This window comes from Falco rusticolus, chromosome 5 (genome assembly GCF_015220075.1).
Source record: "Falco rusticolus isolate bFalRus1 chromosome 5, bFalRus1.pri, whole genome shotgun sequence".
Taxonomy (NCBI): Eukaryota; Metazoa; Chordata; class Aves; order Falconiformes; family Falconidae; genus Falco; species Falco rusticolus.
The window spans coordinates 2,090,177-2,103,387 of NC_051191.1; the positions used below are offsets into that span (position 1 = coordinate 2,090,177).

A 13,211-nucleotide genomic window follows, 5' to 3' on the forward strand; every position below is an offset into this window, starting at 1 on the left:
TCTAAACAGTTCATGGGTTTTACACACAGCCTGAATGCCACTGTTGCAGTGTTCTGGACTGATGTATGTGTCAAGAACACCTATACCACAAAACACTTCAGGGTAGCTTTCGAGCCATTATAGAATGCTCAACATCTGGACGAGCAGAATTAATCTTACATTCACCTTTTCAACACAGATCTCATGCAAATATTGTTATACTACACTTGAACGTATCGTGTGTTGAACTGGTTTACTGAAACAGTTTAGTTTTAATTTGATACTCCTAAATAGGATCTCCTATGCAAAGGAATATGCCCCAGAACTTTCAGATGTGGCAATAAACATATCAGCAATGAAGGCTACTCAAGTTAGAGACAAGAACAGACAAATTACAGAATATATTAGCTAGAGAAAGAATTTTAAAAAGGCAAATGAAGTTACTTACCCATCATATTTATTAATATTAACTTCAAATAAATTGTCCTTAGCATGGTTAGCATATTCAGTTACTATGAATAAACACATTAAAAATTACTATTATAAAAATATTATTAGAAAATTGTATATAAATATGATTATAAAAGTGTTATTAATTGATTAATAACCACAATTCTATTAACAATGTGACCATAAACAGCCTGCCCATAAAATGTGTTTCAAAAAAGTTTTATGCCAAGGAAAGAATTGAAAGAAACATGCACTGCAGTACATACGGAAAAATATTTCACTAAAAAACTGTGCAAATGAACAACTGGTTTTAACAGTAAAACTGAAAGAAATAAAAAAGGCAGTATCTTATAAATGAAGAGCTCAAATAGCTCAGAAGTACCAGACGTTTTAGTTTAGTAAGCAGAAAATTGATATAAGGTTGCCATTTTATGGCCACCTATGCTTTAATTAGAAAACACTCCTTCTCTACCACTTACATACCTTTTCTTACTGAGAAAATGAAACTAACAGAAAAAACTTTAAGATACTCAGATATGTTTTAAAGAGCTCATATTACATTTATTAAGAAAGGAAAATGTTCATTACTCACTAACAACATCAGTGGAGATAGAAGCCAGACTAAAGAGCGGAGCAACTTTCTGCTCATAAATCCTCTTCCCTTGTCGTTTTCCTCCATAAGGATTAATATACACAAGCAAGTGCTTTGGTCTAGACCCTGCAGTAAAGAAAAATTTCTTGTTTACTACTTTTTTTACACAAAACAAAAATTCAACAAGCTATACAAAACCAAACATGTAAACATCAAAGAGAACACAGCATGTAAGCCTTTTATAACTCTTTCTGAAAGAGCTATAAAACCCTGTTTTCATCTGTCCTCTTTATTATACTGAGGATACTGGCAGTATTGAACAAATTGGTAATAAGATAGCAGATGAAATTCAGAATCATTTCATCAGACCCCATGTCTCATTCTTGAGCGTACTATTCTTGCAGTACCTTCCCACTAAATTGCATTAGTATCACAGGCATAAACGACAAAAGACAAACCAAGGGCAGCAATAGGAAAGGCACTTATGAGTGAAAGCACATATAGAAATACTTTTACGTTAATTTATTTAAACAATGTTCTTGCTTTGGTAACATAGTTAAAATGTATTTCCTTTTTGTGATAAAGATACAGTAAGAATACCTCACAGAACTATATCTGCACAAGCGCTTGTCCTATAGCATAACTCCTTCCCCGCAGAAAATACCTTTGATATCACTATCTCAAGTTTGTTCAAATAGTTATGGATTTACATTGGTGGTAGCAATGAAACAATTGTTACACCTCTGTACTAACAGATACACAAAACAGTACTTCTTGCTGCACCTGGAGACCTTTCCTTTTTTGTATAGAACAGAGAGATCTGTTACAAGATTTGTACTTCCTCAGATGGCAAAATGAAAGAATAAACAGTTATTAAATCAGCACACTTGCATAATAAATGCACCCAGGCTACACCTTTTGAATGGTTTCAAGCTGCCACTCACCCAAAGCACCATTCACCCTCTCTAAGAACGTCTGACACCTTTTCTGAAATTGTTACCAATAGAATGAACACCTGCACTCAAATCAAGATAACCGCCCAGGTCACATCTCTCACAGGCGTGCTGAATGTGCACAAACCTCATTTTTCAAAATATTTTACTGGAAGCCACATACCTTGTGTAAATAACGTTTTTGTTTTGTATGTGTGAGATGTATGCTTCCAATACCTGTTCAGAATATTTTTTGTTAAATAGCCATTTTTATTCTGTGAGTCTTAAGTATTTGTTTGAGTCACATCATAGGTATACTTGTATCCAATCCCTTCTCTGGCTTGGTGTCTCAGATGGACCTCAGACCTATGCTATAGGTAATTTATGTCCAGTCCTGCCTCCATCTCCATCTCCTGCTGCTCCTGTCTGGCCTCCCTGGATAGACCCGATGAGCTCATCTGAGCTGTAAATCAAACCTGCTGCTAACCCCATCCCTACTCTGCCCACCCCTCAAATACAGCGGGACTTTACCCTGGTTGGTGGGGACACTGCCTGTGATATGGTCATCCTTGACCTCCCTTCTGCCATGGAGTTGCTCTGTTCCTGCCGCTCCCTGACATCTGTCAAGGTATCTCTTTCAGGAATAACTCCTGCAGAACTGCTTTTAGTCTTCCAAGAAATAGATGTACAAGAGTCCTAGAAACAATTAATGGAACTCTTACTACAGAAGGCATGTTGCTGATGAAAGAGACTGGAAAGGCGAGACAGACACACAAAAAGCCACACACAAATCCTATGATCACTGCAGTCCTTGTCCTCAGATCTCCAAGTACCTCATATCTCTGAGCTTACATGTGCTCTTTTCTTTCTCCCAAGCTACAGTCATTTAAAGCTTCTTCTAAGCTTCTAATGTGTTCATATTTTGTGAAAATAATTTACATCTGGGCAAAATTATGACACCTGTAGTCCTGACTGATTATACAGTAAAACACTTGGTACAACTTGTCAAATATGTGAGATACAGAATTAGTGAAGAAGAGACACTTCAGCTTTCAGCTCCCTCAACTTTTGAATGTAAGCTCCTCTGAAGAGTTAAAAAAAGCAGATATATCAAACCAGCATTAATTGGTATACAAGCCTGTAAAATGATGCTGCAAATGTTTGTAGCTTAGTCAGACTTACTCTGCATTTCAAGTAATTGTTTGAGCGCCTGCATCCACTGATCATACAAGTACTCATCAACACATGAAAACGTCACGTCACCACACCGCCAGCGGTGATTGCGGTCTTTCTTCACGTAATACACTATTTAAATTTAAAAAAAAAAAAATAAAAAGGCACAATGACACAGTCCTGTGAAATAGCAAATGCATTTCAGAGAGATCTTCAAAATATCTACCCTTGGAAAAAAAAGTGGTATTTCACCCCCACTACACATTTCTGCAAAAAACAGAGCCATTCAGAGAATATGAACAGGACATTTGTTGAAAGTCAAAATGAAAACACTTGCTCTAGGTCTTTACCTTACAGCAGATACCCAAACATAAGCTTCTTTTTAAAATAAATAGAATCCATTTTCCACAAACTGATTATAGACGTACTTACATAGAAGTTCACTGAGCTGATATATAATTTCATCCATATTGAAAGTCTGCAATGTCTACATAAGATAAAATGCCATAAGCTTAAGAGGATAAACCAAACCCTCACATCAGCTCCCATGTAACCAACAAGGGTGAATTCAATTTCATAAAGCTGAAATTTCAGAAAAGAGGTTGAGGGTTTTTGTGCATTAAGGACAAGGCTGGTGAGACAAGAAGCACTCTTACCTTTCCACCTACAATATCACTAATCATTGTTACTGAAGGACTACATGTGAGGAAAGTACTCCACAACGCAGAATTTTGGCATGGGAGCAATCGCATTTGCCCCAGCTTTGCGGCACAGAAGTCACCACTCTTCCCAAAAACAAACAGAAATTTATTTCTGGCACTTTGTTTTAAGAATGCAGTCAATAATGCAAAGAACCTTTACAGGCACACATTCTGATGGTTAGGGATAATTTTTTAAACTCTCAAACGTTTAAGACTCATTTTTCTAGCCTCTCCCTTGACTTTCTTATCACGTAGTAGAAAGCAAGTGTCTTGCTGCAGAAACATAAGACATTTGTTAGGCCCTCATTAAATAACTAAACACAGCATGTGTTCTTAAAGGAAGGGGTTTATTTTCCAAAATAAGAATCTTTAAATGTGAACTGGCAGATTTTTGCTAAGTTTTGTTCGTTCCTTTGTTTCCGAGTTGTTTTGGTTTGGGTTGTGGTTTTTTTTTTTTGGCAGGGTGAGGATGTTTTGGGGTTTTTTAAATGCATAATTAAAATGTTAAAAGGAATCTGAAGATTCGTTTTGAGTATGCCCTAAAGTACCTCCAACAAAATAATTAGCACAAGCATCCTGAGACTGTATTTGTCTTACCTGTGAAAGCATGTGGCTTTGCCATTTTTTGCCATCTGCCAATATTACGCTGTTTCTCATTAAGTTCAGTTTCTTCTACAGCAATGATCTCAGAGGTTGGTACAAAATAGTTTTCTGTATGAACACAAGATCCTACACATTAACATCTTAAAACAGCAGCAGAATGATTATTTCTACACATAATATGATATAGACATACAATTAAGGTAGCTGTTCAATAAGCACAACCAAGAGCATAAGTAAAAATTTGCTGAATATTTTGAATTTCCTTTATCCTCTAGTCAAAGCACATAACCCATAATCACCTATGAACTACCTTAAATAATATTTTAAATGTCTGGTTTCTCAGAAAATTAAGTATTCTGAGTATAAGACCATTTTTGCATGAAGCCAAAATCCAGCAACATGGATTTCAGAGTAATGAAATTGCCCTTTCAATGACACCTAGCCCAGATATTTGACAGTGAATAGCCCAAGCTATTTCAAAGAATGTGCAACTAAATCTAGCACAGAGAGACTACTGAGGCTATTTGTTATTCTCAAGTAAGCAGCTGGCTTGTGAAAGAAGGGCACTCATATGAATTCTTAAGACTTTAAATCCCACTAAGCTTTAAAACTTCAGGATCTCCTAAGAAGAAAATCCTAGATGTTATATGTACTGTTAAATATATTTCCCTTGTATCAAATTCAAAACTAGTGTTTTTCAGAATTAAAGGCTTCTTGCTCTTACACTATGAAACTATGCCCTCCACCTTCACTCTTTTTTCACTTGCAGTCCCTCAGTATCTTCTCAGTCTTAATTCCCATCAAACTGGGGATTTTGTCTCATTTTCATTACTGATTTCAAAATTTCCTCTGCTTTTACCTTATCTAGAAAAAAAAAAGTGGAACTGAAAATGCATTGTATTCATGGATAAGCAAGTGCTCTGTGTATAGATACACACCTGCAAAGCAATTACATAATATTCTACTGTTACAATCTCTTATATAGTAACAAGTATAATATACTTATTTCTCTCAAATGGGGGTGGGGAGAAGAGAGAGATATAAAGATACATTAAACACAAAATACAGAAATTAATACTGTTGTTACTGGGGTTTATCTTACATTTCATCTTCCTCACTGTTCTGCAGAAGTACCATGGTGGTGACTGTGAGGAATGTAAAATAAGCAAAAAATTTTCCTGAACTTATCACAGTGGTGACTACAATTCATCTGCCACAAGCTCAGTTTTTCTTCTCCCCTGTCCTATTTCTTTCCTTTAGTTAACAGTGCTGTCACCTATTGTGATTTCTATTGACATGTTGTGGACTACACACATGATTTTTGTTTTCCTTTACCATGTGTTTTAGTATTTGACTTTATTTGTATTCCTTTAGAGATTTTTATCTTCCTACAGGTTTTTAGCTTGATACTAAAGAAATGTAGCCTCCGAAGTCTTTCAGGAATCTGGCTGTATTCACATGTTTTAACTACTTACAAAACAAATTTCAGCTTATAGTAATTGCATTTACTATATTTAAGGCATGATGGGGAAATGCAGCAGTCACCGAATGTCTTTAAAAAGATCCAACAGCAGACATGAAGTCGCTAAAAACACTTTACTTGTATACAGATATAGATATCATACATATACATGTAAGACTGTATCAACTATTTAATATTGGATAGTAACAGTTCATTGGTCTTCCCAACATTCAGAAAAAAGATCTGCTATGAGATCTCAATAAGATTATCCATTTATCCAACACTAAAAAAATACAGACCAGAGATGGAACAATAAATTAAGGAAAGGGAGCATGTTCTTTAACCTTTCTTACCCAGAACTTCTTTTAGTTGTAATTTTCCTAATGGCTATGCCGCCTATCCACACACCAGAATATGAAAGAAAGCTTGTTGCATTTACAAAGATTGCAGTTAAGTGGTAACTAATTTTGTTGTTGCTCAAGGATATGCTACAAAACTGACAAAGTACAAGTAGCTCAAAATTTAAATGACACTGCTTTAATTAACACTGGGGGAAACAGCTCTACATACTAGATCCTTATCAGCATATATGCTAGGAGCAGCAGCAAAAGTCATTGTTTTATTAGGACTTTTCTATTACATAAAGCTGTCCAACTGTACAAACAGCAAACAAATTGAAAAGCATTGCCAAATCTGTATCACTCAAAGCATTACTTTGGAGTACATATTTTAGCACATATTACACAGCTTATATTAACAACCCTAGACCTTGAAACCACTTCTACTAAGCTCTCCTAACTCTTCAGATGTGTTCTCCCTGACAATTGCATGACTGGAAGTTCTACTTTTCCAGAAAATCTCTTCACAGATGTGGCAAAAAGCACAAAGTAAATGTTTTAGTTATGTATGCGCATTTTTTTTAATCTTAAACCCCAAGAGTCACATATCTGAAAAAACAGATTCCTGAAAAGCAAGGCGGGGGTGTGGGGGGGGAGAGCAGAGAAAAAAAACAAAGCAAAGAACAGAGCGATCGCACCTTCCATCTCACCTTCCCTCTGTAAATCCTTGGGTTTGGTGAAAGTCTGAGAAGTTTCTATTCTATGAATACCCAGCTATGCCAGCTGTGGCCCTCAGTACTGTACAAGCATCAAGCAACTCCACTGCCCTGACGAGTATACTCAAGACAGTCAAAACCACACGCTACCTGATACTGCAATTACAGAGAGCCAGAAAGATACAAAGCTGTCTCAAATATAAACATATTATTCAGAACACTCCCTACAGCTTATAAAAAGAAATCTGAATGCAGTGGCATTTGTGTTTGAATAGAGTTCAAGAATTTTTATCAGCCCAAATATGACTATCACTATTCAACTTAGTGTTATACAGCATATTGTTTAATCAGAAAGCAAATGAACTACTTAGTCCCACCCTTCCTTTTCCCCAGAAGGGAGAAGTTTCCAGCGGGAAGCAATCAGAGACCTTCAGTACAAGCAGTACAGTCCTTCTCCTATAAACACAATGCCCTCATCTGCCATTTAATCACCAAAACCCACCACATAAAAATAAGCAGAAGGTCATCCCGCCTCTTTTGAGAGGTTGACAAGGTTCACATATGTACTAATCAAAGCCCTTTCCCACACCTACTTTTGTAGCATTTACCTATTACCAAGTAGCAGGAGCCACTTCTTTCACTGATTTAGCATAACTGTGTTCACTCATAAAGGTCTAGGTCTTCACCTATATGAATTTCTCCCAAAATATGGCAAATCTTATTGCCACATTAAAAAAAAAAAAAAAAAAAAGGAAAAGAAAAGATGGTACTTACACCAGCACTACTAGATCAACATTACTTTAAAAAGTTGAACTACAGGCTCAGAACATACTGAACAAACCAAGAATTTCACTTGGCTCAATACAATATTCAACCAAGTAGCACACAACAGTTCCTTGACAAAACTCCAGGCAAAATACCATGACTTTTTCAACATACACATCTAAACTCAAGAGACTGAATTCCAAGTTCAGAAATACTGAAGTACGTATCAAATTCTTAAGCTTAAAGATCTTTACACATCTATGTTTTCACGTCTCACCTTGTTCAACGTCTAGCATACATGACACTAAAAATAATGAGTTATCCATCCAGAGCAGCTGGATGAAGGGGCATGGAAAGAAAAAGAAATTTTAAAAAACCCAAACAAAACACCAATGTACAGGTGACAGCCTTCCCAGCATGCTGGCTGTGCCAGTCATCACTCATTCTGGGTCACAGCGCTCTTACAGTCTTAACAGAAACTTTTCTCGAAGTGCAAACTGACTAATCAGTAAAATACTGCATTAGATGCATACTACTTTTGCCCACATTAAGCAACTGGGAGAAAGTACCCAAGGTAAGCACAATAACAGTGGTTTTCTTTGCAAAAAAAAAAAAAAAAGTAGCTGGCAGTTGTGAAGCGTGTTATTCTGTGTTAAGAAAGGCCTTTTGGTGCATCATTGCTGTTGCTGTCTGCTGCTGCCACAGAATACTTCCTGAGTTTACAAACAAACTCACTCAGAAACACAGTCAAGATTTGTTCTTTTGTCACTGCCAGCTACGCATCCTACAGGCCAGATCACTCGCTCAGAAATATGTTAGCTCAAAGCAACACACATGTGCAAAAGAATAAAAATGTCACTGATCACAGCATCGCCCATAGTTATAGAGTGGTATTCACAATTTATTTAAAGTATTAGTATACTCTTGTGACTTAAAAATATAAAAAAATAGAAAGCTGGGGTGCAGATTTAAGGAAAAAGTATTTTTTCAGTCACTTTGAAAATTAAGTTACTGTTACAGAGCTCATGAATGGTAAGATATCTTGCCCTAAGTTTAAGCTTTGCCTTCACCTAAAAGCAAGAAAACAAGAATGTTTTCTATAGGAAATTATATTGCATTATATTGCCCATGCACTACAGAAAGCTGTAGTCTAACAAAGACCAAAATAAGAGAAGATGGTGGATAGGGTTACAGAACAGAATCACAGAGAATTCACATCCTATGGGAGGGAGAAGAAAACAGACCTCATGACTAAACGATTTAATTTAAAACTGTAGAAGAGTCAGGGAAACATCTGAAGGACATGATCTCACAACATACAGCCATGTACAGTGAAATTGGTTTGGGGTTTTTTTCCCCAACATAATTCTTCAAGTACTTTGTAAACTAACATAAAATAGATCAGGTCCTACTACGATCAGACACACCATTGCTGCTTCACATCAACGTATCTGAATTTGAATCAAATCACAGCAATTTGAACTTGGATCAATTTGCATATTTAAAATCACACTACTGAATGTTTTCCCATTATTTTTTTAGTTTCCAAATGAAATCTTTTCAACTCAACTATGAATATTTAAATGGTAAAGCAAGAGTTAAGATGCACTTCTACACCTTAAGGGGAAGAAAACCCCAAAAACACCTAAAAGGTGTATGCTGGAAAACATGTATTGTTTAACATAGTATGCACCTATATTTGAATAACGTATCTTCCAGAAGATTATGCATTCCAAAGAAACAATGCCTTCTAAAGCTATTATTCCCCACATCGTACTGTTCGATGTAGTCAGTGGAACTGTCCAGAGAAAAACATGGTTCAGATTTCTATATGTGCCCATTGCCAGCTGCAAACAATCGATGAAAAATGACCTTGCTAAGGATGTGCCAACACACTACAGGTGCTGGACAGACAGACAGACCTTATTTCCAAGCAGGCCCACCTCTGCTGTCTCAGTACTGTGTTTATGAAACTGAGCTTTCTTTAGAATCCACAACATCAGAATGGCATCAGTATTGTGAATGCTAGTACTGAGGCTTCCTCAAGTTGTTGTTGTGGGGGGAAAGCTGGAAAAGAGACATGCTGAGAGAGAATTCTGAAGAGAGAAATAGAAAGGTTAAAAGAAAGTGCACACAAGTGAAGGCACGAAGGCATACAGTTCAGTATCTAGTCTGATCATCCCCTTCATGCTTGTACTTAAAAATAAAAAAAACAGGAAAACGACAAAAGGATCTCATTCTGTATCTGTAATGTTTTAGTACCAGGCACAATACAGTCTGAGCCAATACTTCTAAAATACCTGTAAGTACATACGTGCAATATATAATCTGCTACGCAATTTGGTACACAAAATTTCATCATGTGTTACTTGAGAAAAATCTGATTGTGCCATCAACATGAGGAAATAATAAAATGACTTATCTGCCCAGCTTTGCATACACTATTTATCATTAACAAGCAAATATCATGGAGAAACGTTAAAAGGTTGAGAAATAACACTCCTCAGAACATTTGAAGATGAAGGCATGCCTAGGAAAAAAAAGGTGCCTAGCTAAAAGCAACAGAGAAAACATGAAAAATCTGACACGAAACTTCTCCCTCTAAGTTCAAACAAGTCCAACCAAAGAACAGGAAACGGGGACCTCATTACACTCAAGACAAAACTTGAAAGTATGAGGCTGTTAAACAAGATCTAACAGTAAGAAGGAAAGTAAACAGTATTTAGGATTTAAGGTTTTAAAAACATACCATGAATTGAACAAACATTTTTTTTGTTATTGGTATCTTCTCAAAGATAGAATTAAAAATAATTATCCCAAATTAATACTTCTTTCTTCACAAAATGCCTTTTGACAGAACACTGTTCAAAAATATACATGTATTTTAATATCATTGTACAAAGATAAGAAAACACAAGAATTTCCCCATATTCTGTAAAACTATATTTTCCTGGACAGTAGCACAAACACTTTGGTGTTTCCTATCCATTCCTCGATTTGGATGCAACAGGGAGAGGCAGATATTTCAACACCTCTGCAATATACCTAACTAGGGCTCTAGTTCCTTACCTGCCAAAATCTGAAAACCTTGGGAAAATATATACCAACCATTTTTACTTATGTAGCTAAATCCAAGACAGTAACAAATACTCAGAAAATAAGCAGCTCTGAGTTTTTTCAGCTTAAAGACAACTGTTTCACTGTAATAACTACCTATTAAAACAAAAAATATAGCAAATTTTATACTACATAATTAAGTCTGTATATAGGCATAATGCACAGTAGTCACGTAGTCAAAGGCTAAATGGTAGAAAGATACCAATCTTGGTGAAGCAACTCCTCTGAAATTATACGTTTCTAACTAACCACCTTCCCTATTATAAAGTGTGTTTATATAGTCATGTATGCTGCTCATATTTTGAAAATAATTGCAGAGAACACAATGAGCCATCCCAGGTCCTAGAAGAACTTAAAGACAACAGGGCAGCAATAATATAAAACTGTGATGTGCAGGAAACGCATGAATTAATCGGGGTGTTAAAAAGAGCAGGTACATAACTTATTGTATTGCTCTCTACATAAATTATACCTATGCCTCCAGAATACTTAGACATTTCTTTTTCTTCTGCCACCCTCGCTTTTCTGTTCTGAGTCCACATCATATTTTTCAAAAACTTGTAAATAGCTATACTACAGGACAGAAGCCACACTCAGTAACCAGACTCGCCTCCTGCGGAATCTCTAACTGAGTACTGCTTTAGAAACTGCCTCAAAAAGAGTCTACTTTATCCATCCTGCCCTCCTTGCATCATTCCCTCATTCTGACATCCACTTTGGAACAATCTTCGATGGTCAGGTTCACACCCAGTTTGGCCTACCAGGAGTAAGGCAAAAAAATTTACAACTTAAAAAGTTATAAAAAATTTACAACAACTTACAACTGTAAGCAGTTGGAAACTTTGGAGTGTTAGTAAGAGATCTAGCGTGATTTTGCGTCACTTGCACGGTCTAAAAGAAGCCATCACAGAGTAGAATGGCGGCGTTCCCATTGAACTTGCTCTGTCCTACAGATCAGTCAACTATTAATTTTGCAAAAGCATTTTTAGAAGGATTTTACCCAATTCAACAAAATTCTCTATAAAGCAGGAGCTAGTTTACCTACTGAGAGCAACTGTACCAAAAGGTTTTGAAAGTTTATAATTTAAGATCCACATTTCTCTAGATTAATTTTATTTCATTTTTAAAAGCATGTAGCTTATTTTTCACAACAATATATTAAGCTTGGCAGAATTACAGAACTAATTGGTGTTTAAAGTCTTAAGCTCATTTAGCTCAAGATTTCTTGAGGTAAGTTCAGGAGTTTTCAAATACTTTTTTCAGCAGTAGTGCTGATAAAAACTAGATCGTATCAAATTGTATCCATACAATAGCAGGGGAAAGATAACAAACTATTTTTATGTTATCATGAATAATAAGCGATGTACTTAAAACATGACCAGTTCTCAGTTATGTAAACTACAACATCAAATTCTTACAATTCTTGTTGAGTTGTCCTCCTTTTCCCCCTCACCTTTTTTCAAAAGGTCTTAGGCCAATAAGATAGTATGATAAAATTAGGAGAATATTTAAGGTACATGGTAAGAAGGGAAAAATTATTTAACTGTTTAAGTTTGGGAACTTGCCTGGGGCTGGAGACATCTATATTCAAACTTTCCTCAGCTAAACTTCCAGTCAACCTTTCTATTATTAGTTTGTTTCAGTTCCTCCAACCTCTAAAATGGGGATGACAGCAGTTCTCCACTCTACGGCAGCTGCTGTGAAAAGAAGGACATCACACATTTTCAGATGTTCGCGTATCGTGCTAATAGGGCTATATTAATAATGGGAATAATTACTATATAAAAAAACCAAGGCCAAAGACTGATAAAATACCACCTAAAGTGTAGTAGAAAGCTTGAGATACTGCATATACAGACTTTTTCTGAAGTTATCTTGAAATTTTGTCAGGTATTTTCACCAGTAACACCTCCCAGCTGCAGTTTTGTCGGTCAGCACTATTCTAACTGCACAAAAGGGGAACTATCAACAGCATTGTTACCCCACTACAAACTATTGGCTTATATTAAATATTTCCAAAACTGTAACTTGAAAAAGTTACATCTCCGTTGGAAATTTCCATGAAGCCATTTAGAAAGAGCTTTAAAAAAAAAAAAAAAACCAAAACCCCAATTTACTTGAAAAATAACAATCGCCTGAAACACTGGCTCAGTATGAAAGAGTTTTTTAGCCACAACTAGGTCATGTAACTAAAAAAAGTTGCTTTTAGAGTTCTGCAAGTCTCTCATGTCCTGCTCCCATTGTTTTAAATACGGGATTACAAAGTACGCGCTGCTCCCTGCTCACAGCGCCGAGAAGCAGCGGGGTCCGGCTGACGCCCCCGCCCTCCCGGCCAGCGCTCCCCCCTCGGTCACCGGCCCCGCTCCCGAGCGGACGCCGGAGC

The 13,211-nt window shown here is 36.4% G+C and overlaps 1 protein-coding gene across 4 annotated transcripts in view; it reads right to left on the reverse strand.

The window, feature by feature from the left end:
• The window catches only part of CERK (ceramide kinase), a 39,501-nt gene that overhangs the window by 25,430 nt on the left and 860 nt on the right, over positions 1–13,211 (reverse strand). For 2 of the 4 annotated variants that reach the window (XM_037388704.1, XM_037388703.1), the window contains exons 2-5: positions 4,425–4,538; positions 3,136–3,258; positions 1,022–1,147; positions 428–491 (exon numbers count right to left, since the gene is read on the reverse strand). In XM_037388704.1, the coding sequence (XP_037244601.1) occupies positions 428–491; positions 1,022–1,147; positions 3,136–3,258; positions 4,425–4,538 (427 nt within the window). Of the gene's footprint in view, positions 1–427; positions 492–1,021; positions 1,148–3,135; positions 3,259–4,424; positions 4,539–9,654; positions 10,381–12,393; positions 12,526–13,211 lie in introns of those variants that run through there. The other 2 variants (XM_037388705.1, XM_037388706.1) reach the window with 2 other exon arrangements.